Source organism: Cyclopterus lumpus, chromosome 24 (assembly GCF_009769545.1).
Source record: "Cyclopterus lumpus isolate fCycLum1 chromosome 24, fCycLum1.pri, whole genome shotgun sequence".
Lineage (NCBI taxonomy): Eukaryota > Metazoa > Chordata > Actinopteri > Perciformes > Cyclopteridae > Cyclopterus > Cyclopterus lumpus.
Genome location: NC_046989.1, coordinates 15,047,600 through 15,066,158, shown reverse-complemented (window position 1 = coordinate 15,066,158; position 18,559 = coordinate 15,047,600). Strand labels below are relative to the sequence as shown.

The window sequence follows — 18,559 nt, the reverse complement described above, 5'->3', positions numbered from 1 at the left end:
CTCAGCGAATGGACTGCGAATAAAACTAATTGTAAGACGCGAATTTGGTCTCTTACGTGGTGACGCCAGACAGAAACTGTTGGCTACGTCAGGAGACTGTGGAAGCGAAGCCATGTGAGCGCGTCCGGGCCTGGACCATGTATGTATACAGATGACTCTTGTTTGTTATGATTAAATACTTTTGATTATTATTTATCTCTGGCTTCGGAGCTTCTTCTTCCGAGCACCAGGTAGCTCGAGATTCTCTGAACTTTTACAATTGTCAAAGTAGGAAGTGGTGGCACTGGCAGCAACCAGGCACGCCAACGGTTGAATCTGATAACATACACGCTTTTATAACCACTCTCTTACTGGTTATTTGTCATGCTAATGCAGTGAATGAAATGACAACTGAGACAGCTATTCTAAAAATAAAAATAAACACCATGCCACTTTGCATTGTTTAAAGCTTTGTTTTTAAGCTTCTCTGTAGAACTTGAGGATTATTTTGAAGCTACATTAAGGCTGGGGAGAGGAAAGGCCGTTTGCAAATTGTTTTTCAGTGAAATGTGTGTGGTTGTCTGAAGTAGCAGGCGGTCATAATGATTTCCAAAGGGCCCCATCTGAGGGACCAGCCTGCTGAGTAGAGGACATCTCTGACTAATGAGCTGCTAAATATATACCCCAGCCTCTCCTGTCTTCTGTTGTATTTGCTTCTGTTCTTTCAAACCGTCTTTTATTCATTCTTTTTTGTTTTCTTCCTTCTTTTACTCTGTTCTAGACCATCTTTGTAGTTTTGAAGTTTTGTATTCGCATTGACGAGCTGTCTTTTTAATATCTTGCCAAAGACATATTTATGTTAATCTCTTTTTTCATTGTTGACGTTCAAGAAATAAACCACTGTTCTGTCACCCATTTTCTTCGTTTTCTCTTGTTGTTGTTTTTTCCCCTCTCCTCCTTCATGTGTGTTTTTCTGAAAGTGTGGGCTTATTTTTTTTATTTTTTTGGAACACCGTTATTCAACAGCAGCATCCTGTTCAAACAAGTCCATCAGCTTACACATAAGGCACCAAGCATCCCACACACATGCTGCACAGTGTTTGAGGCAACCACACCGTGTCAGACTATGAGCAACTTGGTCGTGACGCAGGCCCGACATGAATGGTTTTCTATACAACAGTACGGAAGTGCAATTGGTGATATGCTGATGACAATTTTAAGGCTCGAGGAGCATTCATCCAACCAGTGTTATGTGGCATTTATCATTTCCATTCAATAATGATGGGAAAATGTAAAAAAGTAAGCCGACAAAAGGTGCAGAAAGACAGCCTTATAGATCAAGGAGATAGCATTTCTTCGCTAACCTTGGTGACTAATAAAGCTGCTCTTCCTGTAGCTGCTTCACATTAAAGCTTTCAAGCTGTTCCTATGCTTTTTAATGTGAAGCGGCAGTACATTTTGTTTTGCAGTATCCTAAAACAAAAATTACAACTTCTAATCGCAGAAATGTCCAGGTTGGACCGCAACTACTAAAGTAATTTTTAGCTCCTTACTGTGCTTTCCTTTTATCTGCCTGCACGGCCATCAGTTTAGCACAACAACTCGGTCAAGGGCAGCAACGGTCATGTTTGGACCGACATGTCACTGGTTAGCGTGGTTCTCTTCTGCTAGCAATGCACGTTGAAGTACAGAGTGGAGATGCATATTAACATGCCGCAACATGCCACAGCTGTAACGGTAATGTGGCAATATTGTAGTGCATCATGCACAAGCCCTTCTTCTTTTGACTCTGCTTTTAGCTTCTAACTTTAGCTTTGTCAGAGGCGCTCGTCAAAACGTCTTCTAGTTTACATGCTAAATAGCGTGTGAAGAACATGTCGACTACTCAAACACAGTCAGTCACAGGCTGTAAAGTAAAGTAAACCTCTTGATCTGGCAGACTTGCTGATTTTGAGCTGAGGGGAAGGGCCGGGCTATACATGTGCTATCCTGCTGCATTTGTGTTTCTTGTTGTTATGGGTGCATGTGGTATATGGCTATTTCTCTTTTTAACGGAGTGCATTTCAGCAGAAACGGACGCATCATTGCTCTCTGATTCGGAAGTTAGCATTGCACGGGTTCCCTCGACAAAAAGCCGATGAGATTTTTCCTTTTGGATTTTGGTTTATTGCAGAAGACCTGCTCTGCGGCAATCACAAGTTTGGGATACTTACACGTTTTGTTCCGCAAGATAATCGTCACAAATGAACATCACTTGAGTCGAGGCAGCGGAAAATGCAATCGGTAGAATTAAAAAGCCAACAAAGCTGGAAGGGATTCAAAGCCTTCCTTAAAGCCACTTCAGTGCTGGGCATAGTTACTGAATCGTCGGGCGGATTCTGGCTCCTCACTTAAAGCATCTCTAGTTTCTGCACCACCCTTTGACACTGTCAGAATTCAGTTTCTACTGTGACGACAGGATACATACATGATTGATCCTACGATGTGTTTTGGTTTTTTTCTGTCTAGTCCCAGCTCTCAATCTGAAACCAGTCCATTAGATGGAGTGTCGAGATGTTTAGTGGCCAGTTGGCTGAGCTCCACTCTAATACCCTCTGTCCTTATTACATCATATGTAAACAGCACTCTGTAACAAGCAGCAGCCAAATGGCAAAGGTATTTGTCCAGGCTACCCTGGAGTCCATTTGGATAATTGTGTCAGGATTTATGAGAAGGGTGCATATGACTTACCTATATTTATTCGCATATCTACTTCCATGGATCTGTAGATTTTAAAAAGCTATTTTAAAAGCTAAAAGCTAATAAGCTTTGAACTGTGTACTCAATTGAAAAAATACCATACGGGCTTGAGTCACCGATATCGATTATTTGAAACTACAAAATAGCGTGTGCCGTATTTGTTGACTCGATGCTTGAAGACTTCTAACTTGCAACATTTATTTCAGTATGTGTTGGTCAACAACTATATTGTCTTGTTTGTTGTGCTGTGCTTCCTTTCACACTCGCACGGTTCCAAGTTACTGAAGAGAGTAGATGACGTTATCGTACTTTTTTTTTTAATGCTGGCAGCAGGTCCATCCAGGCTTTTGGATGATGATGGAGTTTTATATCTGCGCTCACTGTGTTGGAAGTCTAGCCCTTGATATAAACAGTACTTTATATGTTCCCCATAATGATGAGCAGTAGTTCCTTCGTACTGACAGACATATTAAAACAAATATTAGCTTTTTTTCTCTCCCACATGCAGGTTGAGGCTGTTGTTGTTGTTAATCCCACCATTTCTACTGTTTCCAGCAGAACTAACGTAGTGATACCAGTAGGTGGCTATCGCCACATCCAAGTCCTTTTTTAATATTTATCTTATCTTAAACACGTGCTAGTTAACAATGTGAATGTACATTGCTGGCTGCTGCTTTGTGCTGTTCACATGCTCACGTTGGTGTTCATTAGGAGCAGCAGTTGAGCAAACAAAGATTCAGAAACGGATCAGGCGTTGGAAGCATAACCAATACTATCGACGTAAGAACACTTGCGGTATCTGCTCTTGCTTTTAGCTGCTAAACACAGAGCATGTTGACGCGTAAGACCCCTCTGTTGACAGCAAACGGCATACCACTTCTCACACCAGAGCAGTCTGCATGTGTTAAAGAGGTTATTCACTTGCTGCCATTTGTTCACCCTCTTAGTGACTTGCTAGAGCAGTTGCTCTATTGAAGTTCAGTTGGACTGTATTACGGTGATGATCGCTCTAACAGTGACTGCATTGTTAATTCATGGGAGATGTAATGCAAAGCGTGGGACGACGTCTCAGTTTTCTCTCTTTTCCCCTGCCTCTTTGTCTTACAGGGATAAATCACCACCGCCACGTATCCTTATTACGGTTATAAATCATCCAATATGACTGCTCCATTTAAAGTTGCTTTACCCCCCCAGTCGTCATGTTGCCTGTTGGACAGTATGTTTCTGTGCTCTTGCAGGGACACAACACAAGCAAGCAGGTAGAGATTCACCAGCTGCAGACTAAGCCCTGGTCTTACTGCAGTTTAAAAAAATATCCATACTAGTACAACTCTCGACAGACTTAAAATGCTCTCCCCTCACTACCACTATATCATTGTGCCAGGCCTGGTAAGCAGGTTTGGGATTATCTCCCTGACTTTCACCTTCAACAAATGTCCCTACATCTGCTGGCTGGCTCGTCCAGGCTGCTGAAATATGATCAGCCCACGGTTGCATTGACAGTTTGTGTGTGTGTGTGTGTGTGTGTGTGTGTGTGTGTGTGTGTGTGTGTGTGTGTGTGTGTGTGTGTGTGTGTGTGTGTGTGTGTGTGTGTGTGTGTGTGTGTGTGTGTGTGTGTGTGTGTGTGTGTGTGTGTGTGTGTGTGTGTGTGTGTGTGTGTGTGTGTGTGTGTGTGTGTGTGTGTGTGTGTGTGTGTGTGTGTGTGTGTGTGTGTGTGTGTGTGTGTGTGCTCACACACACGCACGTGCTTGTAGGAGGGGTCCCACACACTCTTTTGTTTTCCTCTGAAAGCTGAGAAGAAGGAATGTCTGCCTCCCAGCTGTCCTCAACAGTGAGGGTGATAGAGGAGAGAAGGGGGAGCTCACTGTCACCCATCTGTTACTCGAGGGCAGTGTGTGCCTGTGTATGTATGTGTGCTTGGGTCTTAGGGGTTGGAAGGAGGGTCACACAATGGCGATATCCCCCGCCCCCTGCCCACTTTGGCCTCTCATACATATTTAACCCTTCAAATGCAAAGTTTTCTGTTGTCCTATTCAGAGGCACGCTGCTTAAATCTGTCACTGTGCCCCGTCCCTCAGTGAGCAGGGACAATGGGGTGTATTGGCAGCACACGTGGCTTTCTAAATGCATTACAGCAGCCGGGGAGGAATGGGTGGCGAGAGTGAGGATGTTTCTGTCTGTTTAGAGACTTCCTTCACCGTGTGTGTGTGTGTGTGTTGTGCAGCTGCAGGAAGAAACGAGTGGACGACTAAGTTCTCTGGAAATTCTCTTTTGGGAGCCCACAGCTGTTGGGACTCGTGTTTTCTGGCAAACCAGGAATCCAGTTTACTGTAGAAATGACATTGTTGGTCACCGCTCTGTCTAACCCTGAACCATTCACGCACACTAACACAGACAGGATGTCAGTAAGCAACACAACCCCGCTGTTATAAAAAAGCTGCATGGGACACTTGCAGCCTACACTAAGCATAGTGGTGAAACTGTCCGCCGGTATCTGTCTCTACTTGGGCTATTGTATAAATGTGCCGGCACCTCCCTCACCCTGTTCTTCATCCTCGTCCACTTCCTCCCCCAATCCTCCTGAGTTGGGTCCCTCCACAAGCCCCCAGAGGCCTTGGAGATGGAACGACACTTTTAAAAAAAAAAAAAAAAAAGGAAAAGAAGGGGTGTCATGCTTTGTGGTTTCAGCTTTGTTCTGCATTCTTTCTGCCCGACAGTAATAGTTTCTTTTCCACATTTTCTTTCCCATAACCTTTAGCCTTGTTCAACAAAATCTGCTTCAGTTTTCTACTTGAGTCAGTTACCAGCTGCTTGTGCTGCGCTGCGTGCGCGTCTCTCTCAGTGTTACAGCATGACGACTTCTCGCTCACTGTAGAATATGACACTGCTAGTATCGCTCACCCAGACATTAAGCGGCCTGTGTTACGGCCTGTCTCACCCACCCAGTTGTGTCACTTCATACTGTGTGAAGTAGTCTTTCACTGAAAGCTTATCTGTGATGTTCAAATATGTGAGAGAAGGAAAGTGAGTGCAGGAAGCTTGCTCTTATGCAGTATCACATTTTGCAGTTGTACTATGACTTAAACTGTCAAACTGTGTATCAGACTACACACCAATCTAGTCACTTTTTAGGATTTGAGAGACCACGTTAATCCAGATGTGTCATTTGCACCAATTTACAACAGACCTCACTGACTATTTATATACATTTTAGAGCTGAGAAGATAAGTCAGTAAATGTATTGAAGAATAATAATCAAATAAATAAATATGCAAATGTTCTGCTTTCCTCTTTGTATCATTTTACTATACATCAGATATATTTGTGTTTTGGGCTGTTGTAGTCACCTTTTGGGTTTAGGAAATTGTTTGATTAAATGCTGAGTAAAAAAAGTAATTTAATCAATAATAAAAGTTACCAGCAGCAATGGGAAGGATTTCAAACATGTTTGTAATGCACATGCATATCTGTTTATTTGGTAGACCGAGTCAAACTAACTAAACAACAATCCTGAAGTAAATCATGAGAGTTTAGTTTTACAGAGGTGTTGATTTAACAGAATGATCATGTTTAAGGCTGCAGTTTGTGTTGCTATTGGAACTGTTTTGCGCTACACTATTATTTATTGCTGATAAAATGTCGGCAAATTTGAATCTGAAACTATTATATTAATCCTGTCTTTTACCAGTGAATCATTTCTGTTTGTTTTGTTAATCTGCTACTGCACTTTATTTGTTGCATGCCATTCCCCCCTCTCCTCAACCCATTTCCTGTCCTCAACTACACTGTCAGCTGCCCAATAAAGGCATAAATATTTTTAGAAAAACACGACCTTCTGAACCACGACTATCCTATGCTGGCATAAATGCTCCCTCCTTTTCTTTCCAACACTACGGCTCTGTGGGCTCTGCTGCAATGTACTGCACTCTAATAACAACAGCTTGGCTAAAAATCCCATGGATTAGCGGGAGAGACGGGAACGTGGCAAAAAACAAAAACACCCCCAGCCCAAAAATGACAGCAACATCATCAAAAACAACAGAGGACTTGGCGAGAGGCTTACAAAAGGAACAAAACATATTTGCCAGGCCAAAGAGAGCATCATCATCCTCTTGGCCTTTAGCTTTAATCCAACACAACTCCCCCTTTAGCATACATTTGTCTCTCACACACACACACACACACTTCTTCTTGACACACTTGAACACACACCCACTGGAAAACACACACTCTTTTATGGCCTATTGTTCAATATAGCAGCCAAACAGCTGGCTGCAGAAGTCATCACTATCTGATCTGCTTAAGAGCGCTCCCAGCTTGTAATAGAGGATAATTACAATTTTAATTTGCCTGAGCAAAGAGGGCTAAAAGCCTTGCCCCCCCCCCCCCTGTTTTCCTCAATCCACCCCCCTTGCGGCTCTTAGCGGGCGAGTGCCATGCGTAACAGATGGGGAACAGGAGATATTCACAGCCAGGCAGGCACATCAGAGCAAGGCACAGGATTTTAACGCCCCCCCATAGCCCGAGTTTCCTCCAGCGGAGCCTCAAGGCGCTGGATGTGAGGATTAGCAATCCGCCCCATGGGCATTCTGTCCTGGCCCGGTCCTCCTCTCCCACACTAGAAGGTTCTCTCCAACCTTTTAACAATTAAGTTTGTGGGCACAATCTTCTGAGCACAGTTGTGTGCTCAGAAGATAGTGCCCACTTCATTTAACTCTCTGGCAAATGTGAAATCTGAGGCTCTCTTGGAGTCTTCAGTGGATATTGAACGCAAACATGGGGATGATCTCTGACACGTCTTGAAACACTAACGTACTTGAATACATTCAATTCTTGTATGTTTTGCTCACTCGCCTTTCACCTCACACGGCACTTGTGACTTAGTGTTTTCATCATTATTGTTCTCTACGTTCCTCGAGCAAACTCTTACCATCAGACCAGTGGGAGAACAGCTTGTGTTTAACTGTGACTCATTCCCTTCCTCATCAGCACAAACCACGGCGTGCCGAAATCCACTCTGGCATAGCTTTGTGCTTTTAATCAGTTTTTGTTTTTTTCTTCCTCTGTGATTTTTCAAAGCCAATATTCAATCTGGGCTGAGAGGGCAATGGAAAAGGGAGCGACAGCAAGGTTATTAATCTAAACCGCTCTACCATCTCTGGATACCGAACGTCATTCCTACTTTCCTGTCACAGAGTCTCTCCGTTTGCGCGAGCTCAAGCCGCACAGTGTGGTATGTTCTGTGTCTGACTGCCGCCTCCTCTTCCCAATGTTGGTGTACGGAGCCTCTCCCTCACTCACAGAAGCATTGGTCGACCTGCCACGACGTGTCTCGCTCTGCCTTGTAATTGCTCGGGGGCCACAGCACTCCTTGATGCTAACGGTGGTTCTGCGCTCTCGTTCTCCGGGGTTTAGTATGCAAGGGAAGTCTGTGTGTTCATTTATGCTCATCTCGTTATATTTTGTTGTTAGTTGCAACGAAAAGGCCAAATACAGTTCAGGGCTGCAGTTAATGCTGTTTTCAATATTTTTTTCAAACAAATATTTCAAATCTCAAATATATTCAGTTAACTAATATCTGTGACAAAGAAGAGCAGAATTTCTAACATTTGAGAAGCTGAACCAGAATATGTTTGGTATTTTTGCTTTGAAAATGACAAACAAATAATTGATTAGAAAAAATAGTTGTAAGTTGCTTTTCTGTTGATTGAAGCATTGAGTAGTTGACTAATATAACATGACATTAGGACCAGCATAGTAACATAACCCATAGACGCACTGATATATTAGTGTCTTGTCGATCAGCTAATGTTAGCTTGTGTTAATATTACTGCTGCCAATATTTAGCTGAATGTGTTGGATGTTCTATTTTTATGTTAAGAGTTTAAGTTAATTACCAACCTAGTTATATTGGTTTAAAAACACAAAGTTAAAGATACAGTATGATGAAAAGGAAAAATATCAGATTGGTTAAAAAAAAGTCATACTGGTACACCGTGTACATGCACATACTGTAATGAAGTACCTGGCGGTGTGTGTTTCACGGCAGGTAAAGGCTTGTAGTGGAATTTCTTAATAACGCCTAACCACTGGCACTAGTGGAGGTTTCAGTAGATCCAAACGGCATTTGGAAAAGTACAATGTGCAACTGGCTGGTTTGAACAGGCAGCACGAGGCTTTCCTGGCATGAGAAGGAGAGTCTGGTTTGTTTGAGATTCAAAATAGACATTTTATTGGCTTCAATGTTCGTTGAGACGGACCTGAGTTCATTGACATCTGTGACTTCTTCTGTCTATAATAATTAACCCTAGAGAGGGTCAAGCTTAACTGTAACCATTTAGTAGCGCAAGTCACTTCCTTTATAGATTTAACAACAATATAAACAACGGTAGATTTACTTGACGCCGCAAGAAAAACTGGCCTGTCCAATTGTGTGTTTTTGCAACTAATGCAAATCTTGTCTCTCTCTGAGTGAAAGCCAGATTACGTTGTGTGTTCTTTCACCTGCAGCGCGGTGTTTAGTCTCTTCCATCTCTCATTATTATTTTCTATCATACAGTGTTTACTTCTGTGTGGAAGAGGCCTTCGTTTTAAATGTCCAGTGTTGTAAATAAATGCTCAGTATTTGTTATTTAAAACCACTATTGTATAGCTAGCTGTTGATATGAAAATGAATTTAAGTACTTAGTATGCACATCTCTTTCATCCCTTGGACCATTTTCCACCGGTCACTCCTCTGCACATACCAGCACACTTAAATAACAAACGTCACTTTAACTTAAACACTACATACACTTTATAATTGCACTTTATCTTACACTGTACGTATTACATTTTATTCTATGTCTAATCTGCACTTTGTTGATTTGTTTATTCCTTAGTTCCTTGTAGGTGTAAACCTACTTGGCTATTAAAAGATTCTGATTCTGACATGCCTTTTTATTTCTGGCACAATCCTTCAGATGAGAAAGCCTTTGAAAGTCAGTTAATGAATGCCGTTAACACTTATCTGTCCTCTGCAGTGGTGTTGACTGCCTCCTGCGCACCACAAAAGATCATAACGGTGGCTGTTGGCTAGCAGCTATTGTCCTGAACTGCCCCCGAAGGCCTTTTTGTCCCCCGCTGCTTCCCAACCACGGGTCATCAATTTATCACCTTTACCACCTCCATTAACACCATCTCCTCCTCGGAGGGCCTTTAGTCGCCTCAAGCAGCTCCGTGAACAACTGCCCGGGTCACGGTGTCCGACGGCATCCTGAAATGTGTGCGTGCAGATGGTGTGTCTGCATGTGAGTGATGGACCACGCATGTGTTTGAGTGAGGGAGAGTCATACTGCTTTAACACACGGACATGCTGCATCTTATTCAACAAACCTTCAGCTTGCGTTTGAGTCATTAAAGCAGATTGTTTGATGTGTCTGTAATCAATATCAATACAGTTGATATTGATAAATAACTGAACTACAGATTATAATGCTTTGCTTTACAGGGCTTATGATTTAATCAAAGTCGTTGCTGTAATTTTAGTTTTTAATGGGTGATTTGACATGCCGCATTTGTTTTTTATGACAAAATCTACCCGTTCTTTATTCCATCTTGTAATCATGTAACCGCTAGCTCGAGTTCAAAGGATTAGTCGATTAATTAACTTAGTCGAGCAACAACAAATTCATCTGGCTGCATTTTATTTCAATGTTATCTATGTTTAAGTACTTTAAATGACAAAAACTCTTTGTTCCCAGCTTCTCAAAGGGGACTTTTCTCAGCTTGTCTTTTATGATGGTTAATAAAAGTAATTTAACGCCTGGGCGCTGACTCCATTTCACTACTTTCTGACATTTTATAGACCAAACAATGAATCGATGAATCAAGAAGATATAGTAAGAAATAATAATTAGTTGTAGCCCTATAACAAAGTATCTATACGATCGAGTTTGAGTCGAACTGACCAACTATCTTCAGCAGTAGTTGTAACATAACTGTTAGTTTTATAGTATACCTGTAGAAAGCAGTGTTGGTCCCCAGCTGAATTCAATATGGCACCCTTTGTTGTCAAACAACTTAGAGTGTCCTTGTAGGTGTTGAATGTGTTTGTGTGAGTAGGCGCTCGCACACTTGAGTGTTTGCTTTTAATCTTGTGCTACCAGCTTGGAGCGACAATCCTTCCCGGAGATTAGAGGATGTTAGAGGCACCGCTGTGGAAATAGTCTTTCTTTCCATCTCCAAACACATACAGACGCAAGATAAAGTGTCTGTTTGCAATGTTGCTGTGTTTGTTTATGTCAAGCAAGCGATAAGGCGCTGCATTAGACCAAGGCTAATATGATTTTATAAATACTCAGACCGAGGATTAATTAATGATCCATGTGGTCATTAGTGCTGATGGTGTTAATAGTGTTCTTTATTGTAGGGATGTTTTTAATGTACTTATGTTCGGGCCTTGTTACTGAGAGAAATCACTGTGCGTTGATTGTATAATTCAGTGTGATGAATCAGATAAGATGTACCGATAAATCTTGTTATGGCACACTTATTATATTATTTCATACATAATGGCTCATATGTTTTTTAAGTGTTGAAACTTAGGCCTTTGCTACACTTGTCTTTTCAATGCGATTTGTGTCATCCGATCATGCCGGGACGCATTAACGGTCAAGTCTTTGCGCTCTAAGATCGGGTCTTTCTTGCATTGAGATCTGATTAGCCAGACCACATGCTGAGGTGGCTTGGCTCTCAGTGAGGTATGGACAGCATATGGGCACAATCCGGACAGTTTATCAAACATAGGTCTCCATCTCTGCACGGGGGTTCCTCTCCCTAGTGAGAGCAAAGGGAAGATGGGAGGAAACCGGGGCTGGAGCACGGCTGAGTCCTGTTAAGTCACTGCTCATGAAATCCTAACAGTAACGAAAAAAAAAGCTTTTAAATGACCAAATAGTGGAAGACTTTAATTTATTGGAAGATGTGTAATCACAAAGTAAGGCTTTGTTATCAGCCTTTCTTCAATAATACAAATCGACTAACATTGCAGGGTGGAAGTGTAAGCAAGCGTAAGAAGCAAACATAACAAAGAATTTATACAAATTGAAATGTATTTTTCCACTGTTTTACAGCCACAAAATATGTCTGATCACTATTCTGAGAGGCTGGTCGCATTGAAGTGTCAAGTGGGGACTCATGCCGACACAGCTGAGTTTCAATCACAATAACCATGGTTTCCACTGAAGCCCAAAGTCTTGCATAACTGCTTCACAGATGATCCAGATCAGTAGTCATACATTTGGCATGTCAATTGACCATTCGCTAAGATCAGTATTACTGAAAGTAAAGCTGTCGTGTCTAAGTTTACACAGGTGTTACAATGTTATGTCAGGCCTGCTAGGTGTGTGTGTGTGTGTGTGTGTGTGTGTCATACTGAGACGAAACGCACACTCTGACACCAGAAGCTGGCGTGACACTGCAACATCATAGATGGGGCGTGGGAGGGTGGATCAAAGCACAATTATCTTTAGGTCTTCGGCCTCATACTGTCTTTATTGGCTGGCTGAGAGCCTCCAGTCTCTCATTAGAGCAAAGTAAATGAGCCTCGCTGAAGATCCTGGACAAATGGACCCAGTGCTGGCCTGGGATGAAGACACTTTAATGAGCAGGAGATAATGGAGAGAAATTAGATCTATATGAAGCTCCTTGTGACATTTCCATCCACTGTGGGAACTTCAGGTATTCGCTGTGCTGTCGCCACCTAACTTGTCACGTTAGAGTGCTTCTCTCTTGCCTGTGTGAAATGCGGCCTAGTTTCAAATAATGAGTTTTAATTATCAGCTCAACCTGTCAACTTGACAGATTCCCATGAAAAGTGGAGACAAATTGTCCTTGCACCCCTAGCGGGCCAGTAATACATTTATATCCTGTACTTGCATGCTTTATAATGACCTTGTTACCTCACATATATGGATCACAATGTTGCTGCTGGTAGATGATCATAAGCCTGTTCAGAAACTGCAATAAACTAATTCCTATTCGTGTCACTTGTTTCCGTGTCCCTTTAGGTTGTGCGTGGCCCCCTGGCGTGCAGCACGGAGACTTGCTAAACCAGACCGAAGCTAACCGTGGCTCTTTCCCCCCGGGCACCCTGCTGACTTATGGCTGCGAGCCTGGCTACACTGCAGATGGAACCACCACCATCATCTGTACCAGCTCTGGAGCCTGGTCCCATCAACCTCCACACTGTATCAGAAGCGGCGGTGAGCAAGTCTCCAAAATACATTAATGAAACAAAGCTCACCGGAGCATAATTTTAGGTACTTTGGGTCTCTTTGCTAAGTACGCTGTTAAAACATTTCCTGGTTAAGTTTATGGAGTGACGCACTCTCACTTCTTCAAAAGACAGCTTTGTTAAAGTCTGAGCTTGAGCGTGTGTGCTTAACACACATGACTGAAATATCACATCAATTCAATCTCACATACTGTAGTATCATGTCACCAGTAGTGAGGGATGCCCTTGAGCTCCAGGGAAATGTCACTCAATGTCAGCATTTAAACCACAGGAATCAAACCTGACCACAGGTAGAAATAACGGCAGCAACGCGTATTAAAATCTCTACCGCCTCTGCCTCTTCTCAGTGTGTTCACCCCCCACTGAGCCAGAGAACGGGGGCTACCGCTGTCACCCGTCTCCCTGCCACCGCCTCACCCAGAAGACCGTCATCGAATACTTCTGTGACGAGGGATTCGCTCTGAAGGGAGACTACAAGTTCCTCACCTGCCAGAACGGCGAGTGGGACGGCCCCATGCAGATTAGCTGCCGACTCACACAAGGTCTGCCACCTCAGCTGACCTTTCCCTTTCATGTATTTGGTCTTTGTGCACACACGCACACACACACACACACACGACATGTGAACCACATTTTCACTTCCCCTCTGTCTCTTCTTGTGCCCGTCAGACAAGGAGCCGAGCTCCCCACTGGGTATACCTGCTCTGTCCATTGTGGCGTCCACAGCCAGTTCTGTGGCACTCATCCTGCTGTTAGTGGTGCTGTTTGTTCTTGTACAGCCCAAACTCAAGTCCTTCCACCACAACAGGTAAGATAGGCACACACATGGCCGTGTTCTCACCACAGAACAAACCCTCAACATGTCATCACATTTCTAAAAAGAAGTGATGATCACTTGGTAGGATAACCCATTTGGTCACATGCCAGTAGTTGTTGGTACATTATTTTCTCAGTTCTGTCGAGTCACTTTTAGTTTTAGTTGCCATGCAAATCATAGTTACAGTCATAGTAACTCCACTCAGCACGGCTTTACGTAACCATGTACTTACTGTGTGCCTGCAATTTATTTTCCATTTAAAAAGCTTTTTCTGAAAGAAATAAAAGCTTTTAAAAGGCCAATATAGACCATTGCTTTGTGTAATATAGAAAGGCGTAAGAGAGTGAGATTGGCAACATAAATGGTGCAGACATCCTGCCTACAAAACATCCTCTGACTTCTAGTGTTGGCTGACTTGAATGGACTCCATTTTTAAATTGTTCCTCAGGAAGCTGACATTTCCCCACATCACATAATATTGTCATGAATCGATTGCCCCATTTGACCTTGAGCCGTCAATGCAAATTGTGCATTTTACTTTCCCGTTTGCTTTTCTAAAGAGGGTAAACATGTCGAAGAGGATGTTTTCTTACACAACCTGTCGGTTGCCAGAAACTCTTTATTTCTGTTTGCTCAGGAAAGACGCTGCCATTATAAAATCTGGTGCTGTAAAACCACCTCCCAGTACGTGACAAGGTGATACAGCAGATTGGCCTTTCATTCCTTCTGTGGACACACCCATTGTTCAAGTTTTGGTTACAAGACCTGCCAACTAGTTTTACAAGTTGGCATTTCTTAAATACTTGAGAAATTAAAGTACAAGTATGAGGTTATCCCATCCTCGTCAGTAACCACCTCTGTGATTAAAAATGATCTAACGCTCATTGGTACACTTGTTGAGGGCCTGAGAGCTTAGGACAGCCTGCTATAAGGGGATTGTACAGTCAACACCTCCTCTTAGCGGTCCTGCTGCGACGCGCAACACACACGACTAGCCCGGCTGTCGTGGCCCACCTTGTTCTGTCTGTCTCACTCTTTCTCCGTCTCTCTATCTGACCCTCAGGAGGGAGATGGGAGTCTCGGGCGAGTCCAGCTCCATCATGGTTGAGGGCGTCCAGGTGACACTGCCCTCCTACGAAGAGGCTGTGTATGGAAGCGGTGGACCCGGTGGCGCTTCTGGTCCCCCTCCTTCTCCGCCTCCTCCTTCGGCTGCTGCAGAGTCTCGAGTCCCGATCGTGCTCTCCGAGGGTCTCCCTCAGGGAGCCACGGGAGGCCAAGGCGCCAGCAGAACACGGCACAACAGAAACTTAGACTTCTCTCTCCCATCCACGTCCTCCTCCTCATCCTTCTCCTCCCGCCGTCATGCAGAGACGGTGCTGGTTCATCAGGCCCCCTCTTCCTCCTCCTCTTCATCATCATGGGCTAGAGAGCACCCTGGGGGTGCATGCGCAGGCCCCCTACCTCTCCGTAGAGACTCTGAGAGTAGCGACCAGCACAGTCTGCTTTCTGTCACCTCTACAGATGACTTTTCTGACGGTGAGAGAAAACGCTTGTTCCACACATTTATTCAATTAAGAGCTAACACACTCTATTATACTTTATTAGAATTCATGATTAATAATGAAATAACACATTGGAATAGTTTTGTATTCATAAGCATGCGTGCAGGGGTACAACAGTGAGCCATGTTAGGACTCTACTAAATGTGGTAGAGAATAGTGTTACAAACCGCTCATCAGTTAGTACACAATACAAGCTGCATGGCAGCCAAAGCAGTGACACAGCAATCACATCGATGACCTAAACAGGAAATGCAGTTACACAGAAATGTTTTTGTTGATGTTATAATAATAATAATAATAATAATAATGCATTGAATTTATATAGCGCTTTTCATGATACTCAGACACTTATGGATTACTTGACTGTGTGTTGGGTAAACCGCTGACAGTAGAGCCACTTCTCTATTCTGACGTGTGTGTGTGGTTCTCCTGCAGATATCCCCCTGCTGAAGGAAGCATGAAGCCTCCTCGCCTGCTAGCAGCATCAGCAGCGGAGGCCTGATTTCTCTATCGCTCACTGCTGACCAGGACTGACTGTTGCTGTCACCCTACTTCCCCCCGATCGCCCTCAGCAGCCAGCAGAGAAAAGACTAGAACTGTTCACCATTGCCCATGCAACCTCTTCTGCCATTACTACCCATGCAGAGCAAAGCCAACAACCAACACCCGCAATGATGGAGCACCACTGGACCCAGCGACTGGATCAGAAGACAAATAAAGTGGCGCCAGCTCAACATGAATCGTGTAGATCCGATGTATACGTAAAACATACATACTGAGTCTCGGTTGTGTACTTTAGGCTATGTTCGCACCGCACACTTCCTCCTCCCAGGTGCTCTATAAAAACAATGCTCACAGAGGCGTCATTGGAGAAGGCCAAAGCAATCGAGACACGTCGACTCGGCCTGGGATTACTGCGGATAAAAAAATAAATAATAAAACCTTGTGACGTCCGCTCCTGGTGCTGCGGCGCTCCGAATCGTCTTCCCGCTGTGACGGCTGGGATTTTGTGGCCCGCTTTGTGAATGCTGCATGTTGTTTTCGGTTAGTGCTGTCGCAGCACAGCAGCACTCTGAACGAAGCATGAAGCCTCCTCGGTCTCCCTCTCTCTCCCCCTCGCTTTCCGAGTATCGGGGCGGCGTCTAGCATATGGGTTAGTGGGATTGAGAACCACTTCACGGGAGCTAAAAGCAGGGTTACCAAGTACCACATCACAACTATAGAAAGACCCCCTCCTTCCTTTTCTGTTGCCAGCTGCACCCACTATCTGGAAGGTGTTCCTTCTGTCGCATGAGTGGCATTGATTGGTGTTTTGGTTCCAGGACTGTGCCGTGCATCTTACTTGTAGGAGGAGGGAGGAGACGTCATCTCACAGTTTGTGTAAAAGCTGAGGAGAGGGTGGTCTTTCAATGTGGTGATCGGGCAAATGACTAAACTTTAGGGTTGTGCGTGTCGAGTTTTGTTCCCTGTATTTATTGGTGTGTTGCTAAGTTTTCTTTGAGTTGCTGATTGTGTGCGTGTGTATGTGCGTGTGTGTGCGCGTGCGTGCGTGTCAGCCAGGCAGGAGAGTACATGTCCTCATAAGGAAAGCCTCGACGGAGACATTTCCTGATTTGCCGCTCTTGCTTCACAACGTCCACGTCTTTCATAGGAAAACGTCCCTCCCAGCATTGAATAAGTCACATGAACAAACCAGCGTCACTTCAGGCAATGAGTCCACTACACAATGTGTGTATTAGTCATCCACTTTCAAGCTAGAATATTGATCATTTTCTGCTGAATGGCTGGAAAACACAAGTCCCCTAAGAGGACCTGGCTCTCGTCCACCTTCACATTCTCGACTTTAGTGCATTATGGACACGACTGCAACTGGTTGCAGTGGAACGCTAAAGTTTGGTTATATAGCACCCCACACTCGCCACGTACACTCACTCCCCCCTCATGCCAAGTGCACATTTATGAGCGAATAATGCCATGTTGTCAGAAATCATCTTCTGTTTTCATCTCCAGTTGAAAAAGCTTTGGTGGTTGAGCTGGTCACCGTGGAAACAGCATGACTCCGAAAGGATCCTGAGAATTACTTTTCAAGCTTCAGAAAAAGAAAAAAAATTAAAAACACGTCTGAATTTCTTTTCTGATCTAGCTCGGCATTTGTGTCTGTCCTTGTCAACGGCTCCATTATTAATGCAAACAGAATGTTGCCTTAGACTTATACATTTTCTTTTTTATATAATCTTAAGCCTCCTCGTTGGTTGCTTTCCAATATTGCAACAGATTCTGTTTTCCCAAATGGCCTTACTCTGTTCTTTTCTATTCTATGCATACAACTGTCTCTGTGTATTTATCAGTTTACTTTTGTTGTGGACACGACTGAAAGAATGTCATTCTTCTGTCCTCCCCTAGCTTTTACAGCTACTGCGATGATGATGATGATGATGATGATGATGATGACACACCTATAAGCACCTATATTTCATTATTCTTTTGCTTCTTTTGCTTCAAGGCATTACAATATTATGGGATTGAAAAAAATTTCAAACTAACTTTGCATTCAGAAGCACTGTTGTACGGTGTCGCGTCCCTGAAAATTACAGGTTTAAAAAAAAAAAAACTACACATCTTGATTCTTAGTTTCAAATGCTTTGGTTTTCCCTCTGTACATGGCAGTGGGTGTGAAGATAGTAATTTAATATTTGTATAAAGTTTAATTTAATTTTACAGTGTGTGTGTGTATATAACTTTCTAATTAAAGCTTTCTTTTGAATGTGGAAGATGGGGCGTCATTATTTATCCCGCTGTTCTCCTGCACTGTGTCATTCTAGGGAAATGAAGTACACATTTTCAGACTGGATGTCAATACATTTCCAGTACCTACCATTCATGGTTTCCTTTGAATTATATCATGAAAGAGTTGAACATTTTGCACATGAAAGTCCTGCTTCTGTTGCGTATCAGCTTGAATGAATACACTAGCCTACTTCCTGGCACTGCAAGCAGGAACCAATGTTATTTCTTTAAAGCTCTTCCTGGTGTGCCTCAGTACATCAGTCACATACTTGTACCTCGTGATATGTTTAATAACTATATACCCTGAGTGGGGTGGAACTCCATTCAAAATCAATCTTTCACCAGTCTTAAGGGAACTTGTCTCGGTCTGATTCATAACTGATTCCTTGATTATGCTGC

The 18,559-nt window shown here is 43.4% G+C and overlaps 1 protein-coding gene across 4 annotated transcripts in view; it reads left to right on the top strand.

The window, feature by feature from the left end:
* susd6 (sushi domain containing 6) overlaps positions 1–18,144 on the top strand; it is a 28,948-nt gene extending 10,804 nt beyond the window's left edge. For all 4 annotated transcript variants that reach the window (XM_034528395.1, XM_034528394.1, XM_034528397.1 and 1 more), the window contains exons 3-7: positions 12,768–12,962; positions 13,342–13,536; positions 13,664–13,802; positions 14,875–15,347; positions 15,809–18,144. In XM_034528395.1, the coding sequence (XP_034384286.1) occupies positions 12,768–12,962; positions 13,342–13,536; positions 13,664–13,802; positions 14,875–15,347; positions 15,809–15,834 (1,028 nt within the window). In that variant the 3' untranslated portion in view covers positions 15,835–18,144. The remainder of the gene's footprint in view (positions 1–12,767; positions 12,963–13,341; positions 13,537–13,663; positions 13,803–14,874; positions 15,348–15,808) is intronic.
* The last annotated feature ends 415 nt before the right edge of the window (positions 18,145–18,559 follow it).